The sequence below is a fragment of the Leuciscus leuciscus genome (genome assembly GCF_965113295.1).
Source record: "Leuciscus leuciscus genome assembly, chromosome: 13".
NCBI lineage: Eukaryota > Metazoa > Chordata > Actinopteri > Cypriniformes > Leuciscidae > Leuciscus > Leuciscus leuciscus.
In genome coordinates this window covers 5,669,296-5,695,569 of record NC_138737.1, presented here as the reverse complement: position 1 = coordinate 5,695,569, position 26,274 = coordinate 5,669,296, and the positions used below count along the sequence as shown (strand labels likewise).

The window sequence follows — 26,274 nt, the reverse complement described above, 5'->3', positions numbered from 1 at the left end:
TATTAAAACCAGCTCTACTATCTTAGTAAAACTGTCAAGTTCAAAAGAGACTCGGTTCAATGAGGACCCGAGAAGCGACGGACCGATTCATTCCAATTCGTGAATCGTCAACATGTTCAAGATCCGACTCAATTGAACTCGTTCACGAATCGCACATCGCTACTGGTTCAAAGGTTAAACAGCAGCTGCGCAGAAGGCGCATGTAAATGCAGCAATGTGCCGTTTCTTTCGTATAAAAGTGTAATAGTTTTAACATAGTTTGAATTTTCACCGTGCTTTTATCTCAAGCATTATAATAAACTTAAAAGTGTCAGTGTTTTGAGTTTAGACAGTTGTAAAGGATAGTTTTGGAGTAGTCAGTATAGGAATGGCAGGTCCAGAGCTGCTGCTTGACTCCAGTATTCGCCTGTGGGTTGTTTTGCCCATAGTCTTCATCACTTTCTTCGTCGGAGTTCTGCGGCATTACGTCACTCAACTGATTCATAATGAGAAGAAAGTGGATCTGCAGCAGGTGTCTGATAGGTGAGATCACTGATGCAAATCTTCAGCCATAAACATATTATCAAACTCACAACATTTACATAGAAAATAGATAGTAAAAACATTTGCAAATATAATCTTAGAATTTACTTAACGTAAAAAAATTTTTTTATCTCTGCAGTTAAAATAAGTAAAAGTTGTTATTGCTGTGTATTCTGCATTATCAGGGAATAAACATGTATAATTAATTATGCAAGATACAACTGAATTGAAAAGGAGACATTTCCTAAATTCAGAACTTTGCCCAGACCTGAACATCAGAACTTTTTAATTCATCCCCATTACGAAATATGGAAATGGAAATGCAATGATTCAATTTAATTTCTTGCAAGCACATTGAATCCTAGAGAAGTTATTTTTAAGAGTTTAATAACTTAGTGCTGCAGGAAACATTTTGAGGGAAGTGTGTTTTAATCTCATTGGAGCTGTTGCAGTTTTCACACAACACACATGCATTTATCTAATAATAATCAAAATTCAAGCTTTTTAAACTACTTGAAACCTTTAAACTTTAAAACTATTTAAAACTTCCAACTGCTTCAAACTTCACGATTTTTAAACCACTTCAAACTTCCTGGTTAGGCATTCTCAAGCCAACACAAAATTTGTCTCGACTAACATTTTAATCTATTCTAATCTCATTACCAGAGGTGTTTAAGACTTTAATTCATTTGTTGTTTTAATCCACAGCCAGGTGTTGCTACGCAGCCGCATTTTGAGAGAAAATGGAAAATATATTCCCAAACAGGTATTAATTACTTTAATTATGAATAAGAGTTCCCAGGATATTTGCGTGGAGTCAACTTTTAAAACTTTCCCCTGGTTTCACAGACAAGGCTTAAAGGATTAGTTCACTTTAATTACTCACCCTCATGTCGTTCCAAATCGTAAGACTTACGTTCATCTTCGAAACACAAATGAAGATATTTTTTAATGAAATCTGAGAGCTTTCTGTCCTTCCATTGAGCTACGCAACTACCACTTTGATGCGTCAAAAAGTTCATAAAAAGATTGATACTAATCCATATGAATTGAGCGGTTTAGTACAAATTTTCTGAAGAGACTCGATCACTTTATATGATTGAATTTAAGCTTTTATTCCTATATAAACATTGATCAGCGAACATAAACAGAAGCCCAACCGAACCTGCTTGACACAACATGAATGAACCTCATTGGTTCTTGCAGAAGCTCAAACGTGCTGCGTAACACGAGAATGAACCTCATTGGTTCTTGCTGAAGCTCAAACGTGCTGCGTAACACGAGAATTAACCTCATTGGTTCTTGCTGAAGCTCAAATGTGCTGCGTAACACGAGAATGAACCTCATTGGTTCTTGCAGAAGCTCAAACGTGCTGCGTAACACGAGAATGAACCTCATTGGTTCTTGCAGAAGCTCAAACGTGCTGCGTAACACGAGAATGAACCTCATTGGTTCTTGCAGAAGCTCAAACGTGCTGCGTAACACGAGAATGAACCTCATTGGTTCTTGCAGAAGCTCAAACGTGCTGCGTAACACGAGAATGAACCTCATTGGTTCTTGCAGAATCCCAAACGTGCTGCGTAACACGAGAATGAACCTCACTGGTTCTCACGCATCAAGCGAATATGCTTGAGCTTCTGTTTTTTCTGTTAATCTAAGCCCTGTCTGTTAAACCAGGCCTTTATTTGTTGATTTAATGTGTCACTGATAAGCGATGCTGTCCCGTTGCAGTCATTCGCCATGCGAAAACACTATTTCAATGACCCTGAGACTGGATTCTTCAAGACGGTCAAAAGAAAAGTGATCCCCAAAAACCCCATGACCGGTGAGATGATACTCTAACATCCTAGAACTAGAAGAAATGACCTTCTATGCTTCATCACTATGTCTGAAAACCTGTCCCTTTTTCGCTCCCAGACCCCAGCATGTTGATGGACATGATGAAAGGGAATCTGACCAATGTGCTGCCAATGATTCTGATAGGAGGATGGATCAACTGGGCCTTTTCTGGTTTTGTCACAAGTATGAGCTTTTGTTACTTGCTAGAATTAAAATGCTAAACTAGAAGAGAAGAATCGAATGATCATGTGCAAATGTGGTCTTATTCCTAAAACAATCATTTGTCAATGTGATCGAATTCAGGGCTGTAGGAAGGATCTGAAATGTTAAGGGAGTCATTCTAAACCTTAACAGCCGGCTCATGAATTTTAATTGGGTGATGTAACGTTTGCCCAGTACATTCATAACTCATTTTCTGAAAGCCAGACGTTGGTAAGTGGGCGCTAACCATAGTAGGATTACTTCATACGTGCCTATTCAGTGCACTGCTGATGCAAGCGGCTGGCGGAGGCTTGTGTTTGGTCTTAAAGTGGTTACAGTTAGCTTTTTCTCAATGTTACCAAGCAAAACTGAACTCTTAAAGTCCCACTGTAGTCAATAATTGTATCCCTTAAAAACTCATTTTTGATCACTAAAATGACACATTTCAAAGTTTTTTCCTTTAAAAAAAATTCTTCGTGACTTAAAATAGCTTGAATGTAACTCTACACCCTTGCCCCATTTAGTATAAGTGGTTCCTTGAATATGCAAATGAGCCCCGCCTCCACTCACTCGCACCAGCTCAGAGATGCACTCGTTGACCTGATTGGTTACAAGGTAGTTTGTGACGTCAGAAACACCAGCGATTTCATATCGCATTTTTTGAGACTGGTTCTCTGCAGTTTTAAGGAGAAAATACTCAGGAATGGTGTTGACTTATGAATTTACGCATAGTTTGTCTTAAAGCATATTAAAAACACCACATAGACATATAAACAACATTAAAATATTTTCACCACAGAGGGATTTTAAAATGTAACTATTTAGGCAGAAGGGGACGACTTTAAAAATGTCAAAAAGTTATAGTGGCTGATTAAATTACAAGAGAATGTTATTTTATCAAGAAGCATTTTTTGTTGCTTTTAATATTTTTGTGTAAACTGTGACCATTCAAAGATTTGGGGTAAGTAAGATTTTTTTAATTAACTCATTAAATTGATCAAGATTTCTATTTCACATAAAAGCTGTTCTTCTTTTGAACTTTACATTCATCAAAGAACCCTGAAACAAATGTATCACTGTTTACTCAGAAATATTAAGCAGCACAACTGTTTTCAACATTGGTAATAATAAAATAGCCTATTAGAATGATTTCTGATGGATCATGTGACACTGAAGACTGGAATAATGATGCTGAAAATTCAGCTTTGCATCACAAGAATACATTTTACAATATATTCAAATAGAAAAGTGAAAAATATAAATAGAAAAATTTTAATATTATTTCTCATTACGGTATTCTATGATCAAATAAATGCAGCCTCGATGTTGTTTTAATGTTGTGCCGCTTATTTCCTTTCAGCTAAAGTTCCGTTTCCTCTGACTCTGAGATTCAAGCCCATGTTACAGAGAGGAATTGAGCTGCTCTCTCTGGACGCCTCATGGTACAGTATTGATGTGATGTTTTTTTAATTTGTTGATAGAAGCTGAAAACTATGCATAAAATCTGAATTTTTTCGCTCTTAGGGTCAGTTCAGCTTCATGGTACTTTCTCAATGTGTTTGGGCTCAGAAGCATGTACACCCTCATCCTTGGACAAGACAATGGTTGGTTGTTTTTGTTTAAGATATTTAGACCTTTTTATGACATCAACTACATATACATATATATATATATACATATACATATATACACATATACATATATACACATACATATATACACATATACATATATACACATATATACATATATACACATATATACATATATACATATATACATATATATACATATATATAATATATACATATATATATATATATATATATATATATATATATACATATATATATATATATATACATACACTTCCCGGCCAAAATAAGTCACTGTTTGGATTTAAATAGGCAAATGCTTAAGAGTGTGTAGCTTTTCATTTCTTAAACATCCATGAAGGAAGACACATCATGGCCATATTCCAGGATGATAATGTCAAGCTCAAATTGTGAAATAATGTTGTTCCAACCCTGTAAGACTTTCGTTCATCTTCGGAACACAAATTAAGATATGTTTCATGAAATCTGAGAGCTGTCTCACTCCTTCATAGGCTTCTACTGTATGTAATCGATATCTGCCATCCCAGAAAAGTTAGTAAATACATCGTTAATATAGTCCAAGTGACTACAGTGTCTCAATCTTAAGTTTATCAAGCGACGAGAATACTTATTGTGCGCAAAAAAACACAAAAATAACGACTTTATTCAACTCTTCATTTTCTTCTGTGTGGGCCTCTGACGTGAGTTCACGTAATGTAACTAACTTTTCTGGGATGGCAGATATCGATTACATAGATAGAAGCCTATGGAGGAATGAGCCAGCTCTCAGATTTTATCAGAAATATCTTAATTTGTGTTCCGAAGATGAACGAAAGTCTTACGGAGTTGGAACAACATGAGGGAGAGGAATTACTGACAGAATTTTCATTTTTGAGAGAACTATCCCTTTAAGCATTTGCCTATTTAAATCCAGCTACTTTGGCCCAGGCAGTGTGTGTGTGTAATGTGTGTGTGTATGTATATATATATGAAGAGTTCAGATGCAAAAGCCTCTAAATGCCATCTGAAATTTTCTTATAGAATGATCATTTTTATTAAGCTTGTATATTTAAGTTCAGTAATTTCACTTAAATGACAATTAATAGGTAATCTTCATTGCCATTTAAGTGAAATTATTGAATTTAAATATACAAGCTTTATAAAAATGATCATACTATAAGAAATTTTCAGATGGCATTTAGAGGCTTTTGCATCTGAACTCTTCACACACACATATATATATATATATATATATATATAGAGATATAGAGATATAGATATAGAGAGATATATATAATATATATTAACAAAAAAAAATGTAATTTACTTTTAATCTTAGTTATGGCATTTGAAATAAGCTTTAGATCTTAGATATTTGAACTAAAAGTTGTTCATTTTTAGCTGCAGATCAGTCAAGAATTATGCAGGATCAAATGACGGGGGCGGCGATGGCGATGCCCCCTGATCCTAACAAAGCATTTAAGGTGAGTAGAACATGATTTTCGTCAAGTAAACCTGTTATTATTATGTGATGGACATCTTTGTTTTTGTTATTTTATCAATATGAATTCTTTTTCCATGACAAACATGCACAAACCAAAACTTTCACAAAAAAAAAATCCCAGCAGCAGTTATTTGTGGTTAGCACAAATTTAGTTAAAAGTACATTTTCTTGGGAAATCACGCCTACGCTCCCAGTGGACGGATTGATGTATGCAACAGCAGCCTCAATGTGGAAACGTGCTCGCTTTCATTTCATAACCTTATCATCTTAAGATAATTGTGAAACCTTAAACTTTGCTGTTTTGAAGCTCGCATAATTACAGAACTACTGAAACCCATTTCTTGTGGAACGCAGATTGTATTAAGTGCAATAAGTAGATGCAGTTCCATTACATAATATATATATATATCATACACAATAAGATCTTTTGGTCTTCATTTACTCACCCTCATGCCGATGTAAACCTGCATGGCTTTCTTTTCCATGTGGAAAACAAAAGGAGACGTGACGTTTAGCAGGATGTGAAGCTCTGCAATGCTCTGAATGTCTTCTCCTTTATGGTTGTTTCAGAGCGAGTGGGAAGCCCTGGAGATTGTGGAGCACAAATGGGCCCTGGAGAACGTTGAAGAGGAACTCATGTGTCAGGATCTGAACTTCAGAGGACTCTTTAGCTAAGATCTACAGTAAGAACAACCATGTTCTGACGTCTGCCTGATTACAAACCACCTTTTGATATGAAACAGTGCTGTGCATTTTGAAACCAGCTGTTATTTCTTAATATTATTCAATTGTTGGTACTTGTTGACTGCAGTGATCCTGATAGTGTTGAGTTTCTTTTGGTCACCCATGTGAATATCCTGCAAAGAATCTACAATATGTTTGAAATTAAGTTTTTTGTGAACTGTGAACACTACACATTTAATTTGATACAGTCACAGTAAAGATCTAAATGATAGAAATTAAGCCAAAGAAATTAATAAAGAATTTCTCATGTTTTATGTCTTAATAGTTTGTGTGAAATGGTGCCTTGAAGAAAAAAAATATTATATATATATATAATTTTTCTTTCTTTTTTTCAGTTAAAATGTCAGTGCATTAAATGGTTGCTATGCAGTTTTTCTCCTTTGTGGTTGGTGATCATCACACAGTTCCTTATTGACAAGCCATTATTTCAGACACAGAGATATTATAACAGCAAATTGAATGTAAAAACAGATTCTATTTTGGTCTCTGTGCTAGAGAGGAATGTAATAATTTAATAAACATTATATGGAACCCTAAGGTGAGGAGGAAATCAATTTGTGCTCGTCTCTGATTGAATCATTCGAGAGGAAATTGAGCCGGAAGATGGTTTGTCTAATATTGGTGAATCATATATTTAACACTTGCATGACTCCACGTTTCAAACACAAACCTGTTTGAAATTATCATATTCTCATCATGTTGTAATTGGAGAAAACACTACATGTACTCAAAATTCAAATAAGCTTTTATTTGATCACTTTTTTAATTTCTATACAGAAAATGCCTCCACAATGCAAAATCATAAATATGAAAATTTGGTGACTATATGGTGAAGTCTACTGTGAAACGGGCTTCAGAATATTGAGAAATTGTGTGTTGCATTGACTGACTAATTCTGAAATTAAACTAATTGAATCACTCAAGCAATTCAATTGTTCATACACAGCGGACCATCTCATTAATTTCACAAAAACATGAAACGACTGCAGGTCAAACAGTAGCTCTAATAAATATTTGGATTTAATATTTGAAACGCTTGCATTAAAAAATTAGGCTGTATGTGACTTTTTGAAGCTGCCTTTTCCAGAACTAGCTAATTATTTTAGATTTAAATACTAGGATTAAGCCATTTAATTACTATAAAATAGTAAAGCTGAAACTATCTTTAAATAGATTGTTGCATTCAGTAAACTTTGTACAAAATGGAAGACTATAGGTGAGAAATAAATGTGCTTAATCTTTGAGGAATTATTTTAAAAACTGTCCATTTGTAAAGCAGATTCTCACCATTTTTTGTCACAAGTTTTTAAATCTCACAAACCAAGTCAATAACATATCCAGGTCATTTTCAATTTACTGCAATACATTTTTTAATATTAAATATGCATAAATTAAAAGGAGTAAACAAATACTACCATAATGTATAAATGAAAAAATGTATTATATAAAAATATAATTTCATATGTTTGCCTGGTTTTGTGAGATTCCCATGTGATATTATATTAGATATTAGAACATCCTGAAGGTATTAAGTGCTCCTGTCACATACAGTGATATATTTATAGAGCAGTGAACTGTGTACATTATAATCTGAGGAATGCAATAAAGCGCTCACTTAATAGGAAGTGCAAATGAAAAAGCATTTTCTATAAGATCGTTACGCGGTGGGCCAAATTAATTACAACGCTGCTGAGAAGTGTTCATATGCAGTCTGGTACAAAACAAATGAATGCATTTCCCATCGCCAAAGGATCTACGCGTCCTTTCATTCAGAGGTAAAACAACGTAAATGGAAGCCAAATGTGTCCAATCTAACCTCGACTTTATAGTCATTTATTCATATCAAAAGATTGTGTATACAATTATATATTCAATCTATAATTATTAACAAAATAAAATGAAAGCGCCCCATTCCCCAGCATCTGATCCAAATGATCAAAGATAATACAACATTTATTACAATACAAAAATACTGTACATAGGTGCCTTAAAAATCATCATGTAAAGAGCTCTATCCAGAAAGCACTTTGCTGAAATATTCTCATCGCTCCAAAGAGTTTATAAATTCAACACAGTTAGTCAGAAAGAATGTAATGTTTAAATCTTGCTGCGCATTTTCCTTTTCATTTAAGATCAAAAAAGAAGCAAATTCTCGCTGGAAAACAGGCCTCCGTTTGTGTCCCGCAACAGAGGGGCTTTTCCCAGACCTTACGACAGACGGAAAAAAAAGCATCACGTGAATGAAGATTTCTAGAATTATAACCATCTCTGTTTCTCACTCCACATCAGCATCTGGCAATTACGAAAATAAATAGATCACGAGTGAGTGGACAGACTTTACTAGAAGATCTCAGAAATCATAGTGAAAAAGGATTTTTGATCACGATGTCCCTGATATGATAAACCACCTCAACCATCCCTGCTAATAGCGCCCTCGCTGAAAGCCTGATGGAATAAACAGGAGGCCTGATTCGTGATGCTAAACGGTGCAGATTTCCCCAAGGTTGGGCGTTCAGACATCACCATTGTGGACAGCAGCTTAGCTAGCTCAGAAAAGCAAGCTTAGGAAAAAATAATAAAGAACACAGTTGGTGACGATGAACAGCGCAAACCTCATTCTCCGAATTCTAATCATTGCTGAAGCGATGCAGACAAATCGGTATGCGATCTATGCATCCGCCACCACCAGCTTAACCCGTTTCCTTGAGTTCGTCATTAAGAAAAACACAAAAATTTGCATTCCCACCCCATGATGCTTGTGCACCAGCCTGAGAGAGTAGCCCCGGCCTCGCCAACTTCCTGTCGGAGTCAGAGCAGAGGCCGAGGTTCAAGTTTCTGTAGATTAAAGATTAAAGTTGGAAGTGATAAGAGTGAGAAAGAATGAAGGGGGGAGTAGGAAAACGGCAGAAATCAGTCCGTCTCCATGCTGACACAGGAAGAGGCTCCGTCCACGGCATCATGGGTCTCGGACGTGATGTGGTTCTCTGGGACGGGTGGAGGGACGGTGGGCTGGCGGATCTTGTCTTGGCGCTGGTAGAACAGGAGGTAGGCGGCACTGGTCTACAAGAGCAGATGGAGATCGAACGTTTCAGTGACTGCTTTTCAAGGCTGCATTTATTTGATCGAAAACAGTGAAAACAGCAATACAGTCAAATATCATGACAAATTAAAATGTGTTTTTTAATTTTAATGTTATTAAAAATGTAAATAAAACAGATTTTTCCGCATCATTACTCCAGTCTTCAGTGTCACTTTATCCTTCAAAAAAATCATGCTGATTTGCTGCTCAAGAAACATTTATTGTCAGTGTTGAAAACAGTTTTGCTGCTTAACATTTTTGTGGAAATCGTGATTCTTTTTTTTTTCAGGGTTCTTTGATGAATGGAAAGTTCAAAAGAACAGCATTTATTTGAAACAGAAATCTTTTGTGACATTATAAATGTCTTTACTGTCATTTTTTTTTTATTAATTGAATGCATATTTGCTGAATAACAGCATTAAAGTCCCCATGAAATCAAAATGGACAATTCTTATTTTAGGGAATACTGCAGTATTTATTATAAAATGATTTATCTGTGCACATAATTATATATATATATATATATTTTTTATTTTTATTTTTTTTTTTATTCCTCATCATTTTTAATCAAAATAACTTCCCCTTCCTTTTGCAGAGACATCTCTTCACCGATGATGTGTTTACTGGCGGGACAACGTGTCACTCACATGACATCACAGCAATAGAAATCATCCAATTAATTCCAAAATCAAGTCCCGCCCAACATTTTTGCTTGTTTGAGAAGCCGTTACACTCTGATTATTCATCACGTTAGGAAAGAAAAGACTATCACAAGTTTCGTGCCAGCTTTAATTACCTTTTTTTTTATTACCTTTTAATCATCTTAACCCTGTAAAAGCATATAGTAAATTTACAAATTGTATTTTTTTTAATGATATTAATATTAGTCAACTCCCAAGATGTGGCTGGACGACATGTGATCTCAATCTGGAGGCCACCATGAGTTTATTATGTAGAATAAACCAGCTCTAGTCCACTGATATGACCATTTCAAAAGGATATATTTTTTTTTAAACAGATCTGTCTTTTTGGACCCGTGCGGCCATGAGGCAGAGAAAGTTATTGTGTTTTGAGGAAAAACAAACATTTAATTTTGTCTAGGAGAGAATGCACTGATGAATCATGTACAGCAAGGCCGAGAAAATTTATTAAAAAGTAAAAAGGGTCTGTTTTGATTTCATGTTGACCACTCAACCCACAGAGAAGCATCAATCTCACCACAATCTGTTCCTCCCTCGCAAAGGTCACCTTGCTGTCGTCAAAGTAATACCACTGGCCGTTGTCCTTGTTCTGGGCATAACTAGTATCTAGAAGGGATAAAAAGGGACATATTTTTGTAATGTTATCACTAAACAAAAAAGCTAGGAATGCACCTATACCACTTTTCTCAGAGTGAGTCAGATACTGATACTTTCATTTTTGGCACTCGCCGATAAACAAACAAAAATAACGACTTTATTCAACAATCTCTTCACTTCCATGTCATTCTCCGCCAGCTCATTATTGACCGACTCTGTTCACGTGAGCACCACGACACATGCGTGTGATGCTGACGCAGGAGCTGGCCAATAATTAGCCGGCGTTCTGATGTAGAACCAGGAAGCGCTGCACTGTTTACATTACGTGAATAGCGTAGGAGAATGACATGGAAGAGAAGAGATTGTTGAATAAAGTCATTGTTTTTTTGCACACAAAAAGTATTCTCGTCGCTTCATAACATTACATGTGAACCACTTTTTCACATGGGCTATTTTAACAATGTCTTTACTACCTTTCTGGGCCTTGAAAGTTGCAATGATGTTGCGGTCTATGGTTGGTTCAGAAACCTCTCGGATTTCATCAAAAATATCTTAATTTGTGTTCCGAAGATGAACTAAGGTCTTGAACTAAGGAACTAACGACATGAGGGTAAGTAATTAAGTAACAGAATTTAAATTTTTGGGTGAACTATCCCTTTAACTTGTTGAGCAAATAGATGTTTCCTTCAGTTATTTTCTTAACTGCTTAATTATGCCAGTTAAAATGTATAGTATGAGCTTCTGTTATTGTTTGTTCTGTTCATTCTATTGCTCTATCATATTTCATCCACAGCGCCGCACATTTAGAGCCGCTCCAGTGCAGTGGCACTGTAATAATCACGGGTTTCCTGTAATAATGTAGGGAACCATGTTATACATAAATCATGTAACAGTTCATGTTTTTACTTAAGCTACATATACTATTTAGTTTTAATCCAGCTGTCGCGTGTTCTGAGCAAGCGATCAGCAATCAAGCACATGCAACACACTTTACTTTCTTTGCTATTGACACATCCGACTGAACTACAAACTTTTCAGCGATGTCTATGCCACTGCGCGATCAATCCACTTAGTGTGCTTCACTTATCAGCTCGTGCACAGCAGCTATACAGGCGTAAATGTTGAATCTATGCTTTATATTAATGCTATTTATTTAATAGACATCTTTAATCTCTGATATCTCTGTTTGTTCTGTTGTCTGGACACAAACACTGTACTGTACACATGCTGCATGGTTTTGGTATCGGTGCATCCCTAAAAATTGCATACCATTTTTGGCATGACATTTTTATTTGCGGTTTAATAAAAGCTGAGAAGACTGATGCTTACAGTGTCCATCTCGGAGTCCGCCGTAGTGGTTCGACACAGAGATCAGGTCATATCTACAGGGAGGTTCAGTACTGTTCATGGTCTTCTTTAGGAGGAAACCTGAGAAGTCCAAATCCCTGCAGACAGAGAATGAGACATATGAACCAAATGGAAACAAATGCAATAGTGTAAGAATCAACCATTGAAAATAACATGAATATTAACAGGATGTGAAGGAACATTTATTACTCACTACGCATCTATTTCCACTTTGAGTTATCGGCACCATTAAAACAACCAGAACTATACAAATGTACACTTCCGGTCAAAATTTTGGGGTCAGTAAGATTTTATTTTCCTTTTTTTGAAAGAAATTAATACTTTTAATCAGCAAGAATGCATTCAATTGATCAAAAGTAACAGTAAAGACATTTATAATGTCTCAAAAACTATATACATTTAAAATAAATGCTTTTGAACTTTCTAATCAAAGAATCCTGCAAAAAATTGAACAAAAATATTAAGCAGCACAACTGTTTTTAACATTGATAATAAGAAATGTTTCTTGAGCAGCAAATCAGCATATTAGAATGATTTCTGAAGGATCAAGTGACTGAAGACTGGAGTAATGGCCCCACATTTTTGAATGGTAGTGTATGTACATCTTAATCTGACAAAACAGTACTTCATCTTACCGTAAGGGGAACTCCACAATAGTATCCAGTTTCTCTCGAGAGTACTTTGTGTAGGAGAAACGCTTTAAATGGATGATCAGAACCTCTGGCAAAGACCACAGATCCAATTTCTTAGTAGCAAGCTGATGCCTTTTACATGTCGGACAATACCTACAAACCACATAAACAAACACAAACTTACATGTGTGGAGGATTCAGTCCTGTTCTTTAAATACATCACTAGAAATTATAAAACAAATGATTCTGGCTATAAATTCTGCAACAAACAACACAAGATGTTCCCCTTCCTTCATAAAGTTTGTAGTTCAGTCGGATATGTCAATAGCAAAGAAAGTAAAGTGTGTGGCATGTGCTTGATTGCTGATCGCTTGCTCAGCACACGACAGCTGGATTAAAACTAAATAGTATATGTAGCTTAAGTAAAAACATGAACTGTTACATGATTTATGTATAACATGGTTCCCTACATTATTACAGGAAACCCGTGATTACAGTGCCACTGCACAACTAGTAAGCTTTCTTGTAAAATGTGTACCTTGAAATGCAATACAAGTCGTTTTGGATAAAAGCATAAATGTAATAAAGGATAGACTGGAATTAAAGCCTAGAATCGGTGATAGGTCTAAGAAGAAAATTACCAGGGGTTTTCCTCTTCCAGTGTCTCTACCGTGGTAAAGAGCTCTATACATTCCTGTAGCTGCACTGTCGTTTGCAGGTGAGGGACGTCCATGCTCTGATGCTTTATGTATTTCTGAATTAACACAAAAACAACATGTTTTTGCAATAGAAATGATGCAGTTTGCATAACTTCAATCACCAAGACGGAAACAAAAGATCATTAAAAACAATGAATTTTCATGAATGAATCAATTTCATACTGCATTTAAGCAAATTAAGCACATCAAAAAGCTTTAAGACCAGTGGTTCTTGACTGGTGAGTAAAGGTTTGATTGAAAAACCATGCTAAATGCAATTAAGAGAATGTTCAATAATTTTTTAGGATTGCAAAATAACAAGGCTATTACCTAGGGGGTAAGAGACACATTTTTATTTTATTACGTTATTACTTGTGCCTTGATGCCATTTTGGGTTGCTGCAAAACCAGTTGAAAACCACTTGACAAAGACATTGAGAAAAACTAGGTAATGCATACAACATTATGAGGTTTTCATATTTATAGCAGTGACACAATACAGATCACACATCACTGCAATAGGAGCTATACTTTAAAATGAGCATGAAACTAAACCTCGAATAGAATTTACTGTATTGAGCTTTGTATGAGAGGTTACATTCATTTCCTAGTGCAACAACAGACGCAAAGCATTTCTTAAGGATCAAAGAGCTCATTAGCAATCTTACCTCGGCTTCATTCTCATTGTAATACTTCTTCTTTATATCAGGGTCCCAGTCGATGGCAATGTATGGCTGAGCTAAACAGAAACAGTGAGTCACGCCATTTGGAGAAGGAACATTTACACTTTTGTATTCTCTGATTTAAAAGACACCATGACATCAGCTCTTCAACTTTGAAAAGGTGTGAATTGAGCAGCCGGATAAATAAGACATATGATCTCACTTTGTTATGACCCTCGCTTGTGCGCACATGACCCTGAAGTTGTACAAAGGCATCAGAAGTAGAGAGGTCTGTAATAAATTGAGTTTCTCATTAGTCTACTCACAGCTGAAAGAGAAGCCGCTGCCCGCCTCTGCCATCCCTCGCTCCGTGGTGCCATTAGAGTTCACCGCCTGAATGGTGAAGAGGGCTTTTTTCCGTCTCTCGGTGTAGTGCCGTCTGCCCGGTACCCTCTTATTTGCCTGCGCACAAGTTGCTGCCCCTTCCCCGTCTTCCTCCTCCTCTTCTTCATCCTCTTCCTCCTTTCCCGCAGGTTCTGCGGCAGCACTTTGGTCCCCATCATTGGCATCTTGGGAGTTGGTGTCAGTGCTGCCGCACGCTGATTGGCCCTCTTCTGTACTGCTGGCCCGGTCCGGTTCACTGCTCGACTCTTCCTCCTCAGCTCGCTGCTCCCCCTCATTGCTCGGGCCGGCTTCTAACGGGCCGTTGTTCTGCCCATCCGCCTGATTGCTCTCTTGAGTCTGTTCCTCTTTCTTGGCTGGCCCCGCCTCCTCCGAGTCTTCCTCACCCTCATCTGTTCAGAAATGAATCATTATAAGTACCATACTGTTAACAAGTTTGGGGAAAGTACAATTTCTTTATGATTTGAAAGATGTCTCAGTAACATTTTACTTAAAGCCTTTATATATAATTCATTATAAAAGTAATTTTAATGCATTAATTATGCCTTGTAATGCACTTTATAATGCATATCATGAAAAATTGTAACCACAGCTATAATTCATTATAAATACTTCTCTATTCGTTGTTACACCTTTAGAAAGTATAATGCATTAAAACACGACAAACAACCAATTATTAGAAGTAACAAGGAATCTGCAAATATTATAATGCATTTTAACGTTGGTTACGTTTATTTATGAAAATATATAATGCAACCATCTTTATTATGCATTAGACACAAAGGCTTTAAGTAAAGTTACCAAAGTCTCTTATGCTCACCAAGGCTGTATTTTTTTTTTTTTATCAGATGTACAGAAAAAACTGAAATATTATTACAATTTAAAATAACCATTTTCTATTTGAATATATTTTCAAATTTAATTTATTCCTGTGATGGTAAAGCTGAATTTTCAGCATCATAACCTTCAGAAATCATTCTAATATACTGATTTACTGCTCAAGAAACATGTCTTATTATTATTATCAATGTTGAAAACAGTTGTGCTGCTTAATATGTTTGTGGATTTTGAAGAATGTAAATTTCAAGAACGAAATCATTTGTAACATTATAAATGTCTTTACTGTCAATTTTGATCAAATTAATACATCATTGCTGAATAAATTAATTCTTAATATTGTTACTTTCTTTAAAAATAAAATAAAAAACCTTACTGCCCCCAAAAATGTTTAACTTTAAGAAAATGCAGTCATACCATCACTAACTCCGTTGGTCTGTGCCGTGTACAACTCTTCATCCTCATCTTCTTCTTCTAATTCTGAGGGATCTAGGGGATGGACATAACGCCTGTGTAGGGATATAATCATGACACATATGAATGGCAACCCAACTCTGGCTAAAAAATATAAAAAAACAGATCAAGACAACTTTACTTTAACTCAAAAAACAGTGATACGCCATACGATCACAGAAGTAACAGGAAGTGGTTATTTATCAGATGCAAAGGAACTTAGATAATAGAATGCAGATACAGATGCAGTTTTGCAGTAAAAATAACATCATATAAGTACAGCACATTGAAAACTAAATGATCTCGAAAGTCTAAACTAGCTTGTGACAAACCCTGTATGACCGGTTATACTTACGCCAGTCTTTTCAGGAGGAGCTGGTAGAGATCTTCCCGAGTGCACTGGGCGCGTGGCACAGACATCAGCAGCGGGTGGCCGAACAGGGAGGTGCTGTAGCTGTTGCTGCCTGAGCCGTAATCTCTGTAATGTGAGCGTTCACGCATGTAGATGGCCAGAATCACCTCCTCATCAGCCTGATCCATACAGCCACTGTTCAGCTGATACCTGCAGAAACACACCAGAAAAAACACAGTCAGACACACACACACACCTACCTCTTCCCCTATAACCAGTTTATAAACAGTTACAGTATACAATATTACCTGTAAATTATTTCATAAACAATATTGCTATAAGTTAATTAATTACATCTGTGTGTGTTGGTGTGTTAGTATTATTAAGGCTGTTTACTCAATCCTCTCTTACACAAATATATCGTCCCGGTCCAGTATACAGCTTAAGGACTCCTCAGCTTGGTATATCCTATAGAAGCGATGATTGAACACGTCAGCGACAGCCATCTGTGCGGAACAGATCAATTATTAGCTCAGAACAAATGACAGGGTCATATGATTGACCAAATCTAATAACTGAATTGTCAGAACAATTCGACAATGTTTCAATAGTTGAAAGAACTTGTTTGAACCTGGCTGGGTGGGACGTCTGTTGCCTGAGAGAGGGCCGTGCACAAGTCAATCACTCGGCCAGCTTTAGGGACAATCAGACGATACTGCAGAGGCAAGTCACACACATTCATCAGTCATCAGGATGAACAAAACTCAATGTAAAGCATCCTTACTAAGCGCTGTTCAACAGAACTCTCAGACTATTTTGCCCTTAGCAAAACTGGTTCTGATGACAACATCACACACCACCAGCTGTCTTCCTGTTTACAGATGTGCAGCACTACATCATTCACATCTGCTAAACTCATAGCATGGGCTCACTCATAATGAGCATGTCTGCCGTGCTGCACATATGCTGCGTTTCCTGCTAGAAATGACTGAGCATTACGGTATTTTGCTGGGTTTTTTTTGTGTATATAACATAATACACACCTGTGTCGGTTTGGCCATGGGATCCAGTGAGACATAGAACACCTCCATGACCCTCTCCTTACTGACTGGTAAGGGCACACTTAAGTAGCAGAAGGGGTCAAATGTGACAGAGACCTTGTTGCACTCAGGGCACACCAATGTCGACTTAAACAACCCATGGAATGTGTCGACAATGACCGAATCGTTCCGCCGCAGATGGTTGCGCCACGCTTCCTCAGCCACTTCCTGTAACACAAAAATAAACATGTGATTCCCATAGTAACACTTTGTTTTGTTTGTAGAGTTCTAAACACGTTAAGAGGTCAACCAATAGTGGTTTTACAGATATTGCTAAACTAAGCTGGAAAACTGGCCAATAACAATGTTTTTAAAATCATTATTCAGGCTGCATGATTAATCGAAATAAAACCGAATGCGATTTGGCAAAGGCTGCGATTATTTTATGCGCAGCTTGTCAGTGCAGCACGGCTTATCAGTAGTATATTCTGCTCCATCTGAACGCCAGAGGGCACTCTCACGCAGACACACCAAATATGCCCCACCGCAGAAGTAGACAGGGCATAATACTATTGCTGTAGCTGAATAAACAGAAGATTGAAACGCTTTGATTGATTTATTAAATGTTGTTTTTTGTTGGACAAGAGGTTCATAAATGCATTTCATGTTTGGAAAGATGTTTGACAACGTGTTGCTTTTTCAAAAGCACGTTATATGCTCAAACTCGCAGTGCTTTCCGATGGAGCAGCATTTACAACTGATCACAGAGCCGTACGTCACTGACAAGCTGCGCATTAAAAATATTCGCAGCCTTTGCGATTTCAAAAGTGTAAACAGTTTATTGTTATATAATTATATATATTGTTATATGTTATAAATGGCATGAGGTACACACTATGCGAGTTATTCTTCGTGTACTACAGTGTTCATGTGTAAAAAGCACCTGGTCAGGTCTTCCATCAGCATCCTTGAGTTCAATATACTCCTTCTTTTTGACCCGGTTGAGGTCTTCATGAAGACCGTCCAACAGGAAAGACAGCAGCTCCTGAGAGTCGTGTTGCTGGTAACCCAGAAACTGTGACGCAAAGTGGCCGACCTTGGTCTGCACAGACACACAAAGGCAATGCTGGTTAATTTCTGCACTACTAATGGAGAATTAGCTAAAAACAGAACTCAAACACACATAATTACCATGTTTACAGCCTATAAATGACTTCAATTGATCAAAAGTGACAGTAAAGACATTTAAAATGTTACAAAATATTTTTGTTTCAAATAACTGCTGTTCTTTTGAACTTTCTTTTTCTTGAATCCTGAATAAAAATGTATCATAGTTTGCACAAAAATATTCAGCAGCAGTTTTCAACATTTACATTTACGCATTTGGCAGACGCTTTTATCCAAAGCGACTTACATTGCATTATCCTATACATTTATACATAAGTATGTGCAATCCCCTGGGATCGAACCCACAACCTTGCGTTGTTAACGCAATGCTCTTACCACTGAGCTACAGGAAACATAAATGATAATAAATGTTTTTTGAGCAGAAAATCTGCATATTAGAATGATTTCTGAAGGATCATGTGACACTAAAGACTGGAGTAATGATGCTGAAAATTCAGCTTTGCATCACAGGAATAAATTACACTTTAAAATACATTCAAATAGAAAACAGTTATTTTGAATGGTGATCACGTTATTGTAAAGTTTGCATATTAAGATTTTTTGATTTACCTTAATTAATATGAAAGAAGGGGGAAAACGGACTGGGAATTGTTGCAAACCAGATTCGAAATGGACAAAATGATTTCAGCTCTGCTGGTGTTCGCAAACAAGTTTTGCACTAAAAATGCTAATGCAGAGTGATCACTACAATTACGTTACCTTAAATACCCGAGGAACCACAGAATAGTGCCTCCCTGACCACATCTGTTTGATGACATCTGCGTAGGCTTCTGCAATTTCCCCCTTCATGCCCAGAGGGTTAGTGAAGTTCAGCTCCTCCAGATACAAGTTCATCAGGAAGTACTCCGTCAGTGGCGGCGTGTTACTCAGACACTATGGGAAAAAATGCACACTTCATTTTAAGAAGAGCCTTATAGATATTTTTGTAAAAGATGATCATGACCTCTGACCTGTAAAGCTGAGTTCATGAAGCAGGTGTTGCCCAGGTTCGTGAGGCCACACACTCCAGGAGGCCCTCGATACGAGTCCTCGTCAGCAGAGTTCCGCCTGGAGACACAAAATTCCATATTAATTCCAAATATTCAATAAAATGTTTCAAAGCCCAGTGAACTGGCCATCTAAAGAGCATTTCTGGTTATGATAGCCACATACCAACTTTTGATTTGAAAGTTCTCTACGAAAATGCTAGCTAGGTTAATTCTTTTTGAGTTTTTTTTATGACTATTTTCCCCTCTCTTTGATGACTAGAATAGGCTAGGTTTGATTACCTTTAGGAATTCAATGTAAATGCCATCTGCTATAATTTTAGCTGATCTAAATTTATACTATGCATTACGTTTTTACTATTTTTATATATATTATATGACTGGCTCAACACCCAATATATGACTATAATATAGTGTATTTCTACACTGAAATAGAGGGTAACACTTTATTTAAATAGTTCATGTCAACTTCTTTTACTAACCCTAACCTAACAGTCTACCAATACTCTAATGAGATTTAGTTGGTATGTAGTTGCAAATGAATAAAAGTTAGTTGACATGTAGTTGCAAAGTATAGTAAGCAGAATGTCTAAAGTGGACTATCGAAATAAAGCGAAACCAAATACAGCATTACAATATAAGGTTTAGGCAGTGCAGATCAAGAGATTTTTGCAGCTTAGGTTCAATATTTAGGGATAACTGGGGATGAATAGCACATTAAGCTCCTTAATTCCAAAAAAAATCATATCAAATTTGATTCCTCATGATATGACCTCTTTAAAACATGTCCCATATCTTTTTAAACTGATCTGTATTGGACAAAATCTCCTTTGCAACCGACTACAGTTGTTTGTCTGTTTATAATTTAGCACCATGCCAACAACTATGGCTATATTCATGGTTAGAAACAAGTGAAAAATTTAAAAAGTAAAAAATAAATAAATAAAATCTAACCTTTATATAACCAACCAATAAAAAGACAATTTATAAAAGATTTTTATTTATTTTTTATTAAGAAAAATCTAACACTAAATCTGCCCACACTTTATTAAAAATATTTTAATAAGAATGAATCGAAAAGTAGAGGCCTAGAGGAGTTAAACCATTACAGTCAATCAAAATATGCTTCAGAGATACTGGACTCTGGCATAAGGGGCATATAAGAAGATCTTTGTCACTCTGGAGATAATATGATCCCAGCCATTTTCAGAAAGGACATGTTTTTCCCAAACTACGAGATTGATCTTGTAAAGTTTATTTGTGCTATACTGATCCCATTTTCCTTGCCATTTTTGAAGTGTCTAACCTACTACTACACCTAGTTACAGATTTAAATAAATGCGGCTGATGAAACCAGTTTGGATGACTGTGTGTTTTGTGCTTTAGACACGTGACTTTCCATTTACCTAAACAAAAAAAGAAAGTAAACTTGCGCCAGTGCACGAGAGAAGGAAGCTGGTGCCTTCATACTCACATGATCTGAGGCCTGGATGTGGGCCACGTACCGTCCACATTCCTGATCTCCATAATCACCGTCTGTGGAGTGTGGGTAGAGCATGTTAAGACACAACACACCCACAAACACAAGCAGGGAAGCAGGGTGGCCCATGACAAAGCATTCTTCTTCTTTTTTAAGTACTAGTGGAAACGTTTGTCTATATGACAAACCAACCGGGTGAGGTGGCCGACAGTGCTTATTGCATAACCGTTTGGTGACATTTACAGTAATATGATGGATGATCAGAGTTAAGGAGTGTAAATGATAGGTGTGTATTTTACCATGCCGGAACTGAGGCAGGCGTCTAGGACAGTCATGTTAAGGTTGCGTAGCCTTTCTGAGCTCGTATCCGTACTCCTCATCCACAGTCGGCTCTCAGCAGTCTCTGACACAGTAAAATGCTGCCGTATCTTTTGATGTATAGTGTCTATGAAACACAGATACACACGATAGTGATTTACACACAGGAGAAAACACATTCACAGATCTGCAGCTCAGGCTGCCAAAGTCCTGAGGGGTTCCACACATCCGTTTACAAAACATAATTGCACACCAGATATAAAATAGATCTGAGAGAACAACATTCTGTAAAACAAGTGGCAATCCAGAGCTTGAGCTAAACCTTTGATGCTTTGATGAAGACATTTAGAAGCAGTTTATCAGGCATAATTCATTGTTTATAGCTATGAATTAGTATGAGCAGAAAAAATATGGTGTAGAGGCTACTGTCATCTAGCTTGATAACATTACATTTAACAACATAGACTAATTGTTCAAAAGTTTGAGGTTTGTAAGATTTTTAATGGAAATAAATAAATACTTTATTCAGCAAAGATGCATTAATTTAAGCAAAAATTACAGTAAAGACATTTGTAATGTTACAAATAAAATCTATTTTAAATAAATGTGGTTCTTTTGAACATTCTATTCATGGAAAAATGTTAACCCTGAAAAAACTAAATGTAGAACGGCTTCTACAAAAACATTCAGGAGCAGTTTTTAACAATGATAAATGTTTCTTGAGCAGCAAATCAGCATATTAGAATGATTTCTGAAAAATCATGTGACACTAAAGACTGGAGTAATGATGCTGAAAATTCAGCTTTGCATCACAGAAATAAATTACAAAGTTTTTTTGATCAAGTAAATGCAACCTTAGTGAGCAGAAGAAAAAAAAAGAAAAAAACGTTTGAATGGTACTGTATGAATGTCATTCAATAAAAGAAAATATAAAACCATGATGAGTTAACTTAAAGAAAGATCATAGTACAAGCAGCTTTACAAGCAGAAGATTTTACTACAAAAGATTATCTATTAAATGATAAAACAATGGATGAACACTGGATCTGTGCCACCCGCCATATGCATGTGAATGCATGAGAGAGGAAAAAAAGCACATGCAAAGAAGTTTCTTTTTTAAGTTTGGATAACTCTGTGAATTTGTCTAACAAAACATACACACACCAGTAGATCTAAACGTCACAAATTGAGCTCAATACAATGAATGAAGTGGACTAAACTCATTAGAATTATTATTATGATGTTCATTGCAGTGATTGGACATAGCAAAAGCCTAGTGAGACTGCATCTTTAAATGTCCAAATACTTGTCTATACATTAACAGCCGTTACTCACGTATCTTGTCTGCTCGACTGAACTGTCCAGCTACGGTACTTTCCAAGTTACTAGAGAGACAGAGGTAGACCTCCACAGGGTACACCTCTACTTTAACAGTGCTGGGAAGATCAACAACCTGGAGAAGAGAAAGATGAAGACTTTCACATCATATTCAGTTAATGGCAAACACTGCCTAATTGGACTGACTTCAATACAAAGAAAAGTTAACACTACCTTTCGTTCCAAAGGAGGCTGATCATCCATCAAGTCATACCATGACAAGAGTTTTTGCCAGGCTTCTGATGGGACCAGGATGAAGTCCTCATTCTCTGACAGCCTCTCTTTCAGGTGGTAGGAATCCAAATCTACAAAAAGCATACAAAGTATTTCAAACATATTCTTCACCCACAGTTATTAAAAGGCAGGGTAGGTGATTTGTTCCATTTGTTGTGCTGGTTGAAAGTCTCTTCACATCCTGATAGCAATCACTAAGTTAAGTGATTTAAATGTATTTATATGTACATATATCGTAGGACCATAAAATGTTCGTCCAATCATTGCATTCGGTCTAAATGCAATGATACAATGTCCAAGCTGCCTGTCAACATGTGTATCTCCATACCTCCGGAGACATCAACATCAGTCACCGAGCACCACAGCCGAAACATCAGCTGCTTTTTACAGTTCCTCCTGAACCAAAACAAGCTAATGCTGCGTTCACGCCATAACTACTGTGATTTGATAGATGGAAACCTGTGACGTTATACTCGGAGCGGTTTGTGACTCTTATGCGTTTCAGTGGCAACTTTGAAACGCTCTTTAATAGGGCTAGGACGATACACCTATCTCCCGATTCGATACTATCATGATACTTGTGTGCTGATACGATATGTATTGCGATTCAATATTGGAATATATTGCAATGTTTTTAACACTAGACCATCGGGAAAAGTTAAATCATACACTTATACAGACTGTACATGATGTAGGCCTATATAAGATGAGTCACATTTACAAAAACAAATCATCACATCTTTCTGACTTTTATTTCAGAAGCATCATACAATTCTACATTCTATAGAATAAATGATTCAATAACAAATAAAAATTTTAACGGTCACTTGTCGTCACTTTAGTGGCAGAACAATGTAATCGATAAATGCGTTATTTTAAGCACCAAGTTTCTATCAAAAGCTGATTTTGATCGCTATAGTAGACGTCTGTGTTCATATTTGAACTTTAAACTTTTATCCAAGTACTTCTTTGATAATTTTTAACTATTGTATCTCAGAAATAATGATACTATGAGGTTGAAAAGACTGTTTGTGAAGCCGTTTCATGACAACTCTCTCCGGGTCAGCGGCAGCGCCAACACAGATCTGATTTCGTCAAAGTTTAATAGACAGACGAATTGAAAGATCGCGTGGGTGTTTGAATCGAGATCACAGTCTTTTAAAGATGAATCGTGCAGCTCTAATGTCTTATCTCTCTCTCAGCACATGAGTCGCGCGAGGGCTTTTCAGTGCTTTCAGTCTCACTCTTCCACGCGTCCACTTGGGATATTACGCCACAAAACACTCATAGATAACGACACATTTCATCCTCTGTTTTTGGAACGAAAGTGGCTAACTTCTGTCAACCTCATCCACAAGCAAGGACAAAAATAAAACAATTGAATTTGAATTAATAGCAATTCTGGAATAAAAAAATCGATTTTAGAATGGTAATAAAAAAATTCTCCCAGCCCTACTCTTTAAGTTGTTTACGTACATTATTATTGTAATGTTATGTGCTTTGAGACATGAGGTAGTTTAACGCCGTCTCTCGTGACGCTTTTTAATCCCTGCTGTACGTGCTCATGTATTTTGAAGGAGGCGTGGCTTTGGAAACGCTCTGAAGGAATCTTATGTTTTCAAAGCTAGCTTACTATTGCTAGCCTCTCTGAAAATTGCCTACCCTGCCTTTAAGGGAACAGATTTACAGAGAATGAGACATTAAACATTTTCATGGGGCAACTATTTTCGTGTATGTGTGTGTGACACTGTTTTATGTGTATGCTTGTTTGCTGCAACCAAATTGCCTTCGGGAAATGAATAAAGATGAACTGAACTGAACTGAACTGAACTATGGTATCGTGTTCTAAAAGTCAGAATGAACCGGAAGTTGCAATATTCTTTTGTTTCATATTGTGACATATATACAAATGAAAAAAAAAAGAAGTAAAAAAAAGTCGAAAAAAAAAGTAGAACAGGACTTGATTTCGTCCATCAGGAATTGATTGGTTAATTTTAATGGTTGTGATATGATATTGGTCGATCTCATGTGATTGACAGGTTGCCCCGCCCTAACTCCAATTGAGGGCAAAATTATTATTTTTAAATAATGATGTGCACAGATAAATTATTTAAAGAAATACTGCAAAACTCCATATAAAAACAAGAATTGTCCATTTATATTTCATGGTGACTTTAACATCTCAGAATAGCAAAACGTACCTTCAAAGAGCTCAGTGTTATCAATCTTTCCGGGATAAGAGGAGGAATTTTGGTCACCGGTGTGCACATACTCTTTCCACTGATCAAACCATCTCTTGTCCAACAAATACCTGCAATACAAGACACTTGCACCTGTCACACATTCTGCACTGCTTATTTATATCAGCCCAACATCATTTAATGAGCTTTAGAACAAATCTGTTTAATGTAAACTGCACAGGGCACCAGTGAAAGACACGGATTAAGACACCAAACACTTGTCTTTCAGGACGAGAATTACTTTATGGCTGATCTGCCTTTCCTTTCCAAGGAACGAGCAGAAACCGAAAGTAACTTTCCCACAACAGACTGACATACCTTCCAGAGATGGAAGTGAAACTTAAAGCAAGTGTGTTAATACATTTGCTAAATGAAAATGAAATGAAAGAGTTTAAAGCAGGCAGAGTTGGGAATGTGGTCAGACAACCAACATGTCAAAACGTAATGATCCTTAGAAAGCTGTTAACCGGGTTAACAGATCTATCAGGCCTGAAACCTCACCTGGATGTTAGTTTCGCCCTCTTATTTGATCTTTAAATCATTATTAACTGTCTTAATCATCTTGGCAAGGCTACTACTGAACATGGAAACCCTCAAACAACACAAACCCAAACATGTTATTAGGTTTATAGAGTTATGTTAGAGCTTTATCTGTGTTGATGTTGTTTATTGAATGTTTGTTTGTTTGTTATCTAGGCTGAAGTTTCTCTTACCAGCTGTCTCCGGCCCGGAGCTGCTGCTGGTTCAGGTTGTCGATCTCCCGCCACTGGGTCTCTAGTCCCGGAGGCTCCGTAGCCGAACCGGTGCTGCAATTCGCAGCCATAATCACTCATAAAATCCGAAAAAAAGCGTTAGAGCCGCATAGACACACCGGAATGTTTTGACGCAGGAAGTAGGAAGCGGTTAGAATGACAACTTCCGCCTTGCGAAAGGGGGCGGAACTCCAAGGGAGAGAGGGCGTGTGTGATGGAAGAGAGAGTTTAGAGTTTGAAACCAAATAAATAGATACATAAATGACCAATGCGATAAATACCTTACCATTTTCATAACATTTACACTGAACTTATGTTGTCATATTAATGTTGTCTTTTATTGAATTTTGCAATTTGTAATATGTAATATACCATCCCTAAATTGCACATAACACGGTGACTTCACATTCCTTTTCCTGTGTGTGAAACAGTTCATGGCCAAAAAGTAATTCGGCTTGCCACACCAAATTGTTA

At 36.7% G+C, this 26,274-nt stretch overlaps 2 protein-coding genes across 2 annotated transcripts; one reads left to right on the top strand and one right to left on the bottom strand.

Moving 5' to 3' along the window:
* The first annotated feature begins 159 nt into the window (after nucleotides 1-159).
* LOC309512138 (ER membrane protein complex subunit 3) lies at nucleotides 160-6,959 on the top strand. The gene is made up of 8 exons (XM_082187566.1): nucleotides 160-522; nucleotides 1,231-1,288; nucleotides 2,254-2,347; nucleotides 2,440-2,544; nucleotides 3,923-4,004; nucleotides 4,087-4,166; nucleotides 5,559-5,641; nucleotides 6,232-6,959. Exons 1-8 carry the CDS (start codon nucleotides 368-370, stop codon nucleotides 6,334-6,336), a joined length of 762 nt encoding a protein of 253 aa, XP_082043692.1. The 5' UTR covers nucleotides 160-367; the 3' UTR covers nucleotides 6,337-6,959.
* A 173-nt stretch (nucleotides 6,960-7,132) lies between these two features.
* On the bottom strand, nucleotides 7,133-25,946 carry usp11 (ubiquitin specific peptidase 11). Its single transcript, XM_082187564.1, has 21 exons — nucleotides 25,762-25,946; nucleotides 25,010-25,119; nucleotides 22,749-22,879; nucleotides 22,533-22,650; nucleotides 21,179-21,324; nucleotides 20,874-20,935; nucleotides 19,364-19,460; nucleotides 19,113-19,286; nucleotides 18,169-18,327; nucleotides 17,229-17,453; nucleotides 16,817-16,900; nucleotides 16,597-16,691; nucleotides 16,189-16,395; nucleotides 15,798-15,889; nucleotides 14,468-14,935; nucleotides 14,148-14,218; nucleotides 13,424-13,536; nucleotides 12,786-12,935; nucleotides 12,112-12,227; nucleotides 10,703-10,791; nucleotides 7,133-9,465 (listed from the first exon to the last, which is right to left on the bottom strand). Exons 1-21 carry the CDS (start codon nucleotides 25,869-25,871, stop codon nucleotides 9,316-9,318), a joined length of 2,967 nt encoding a protein of 988 aa, XP_082043690.1. The 5' UTR covers nucleotides 25,872-25,946; the 3' UTR covers nucleotides 7,133-9,315.
* Between the last annotated feature and the right edge of the window lie 328 nt (nucleotides 25,947-26,274).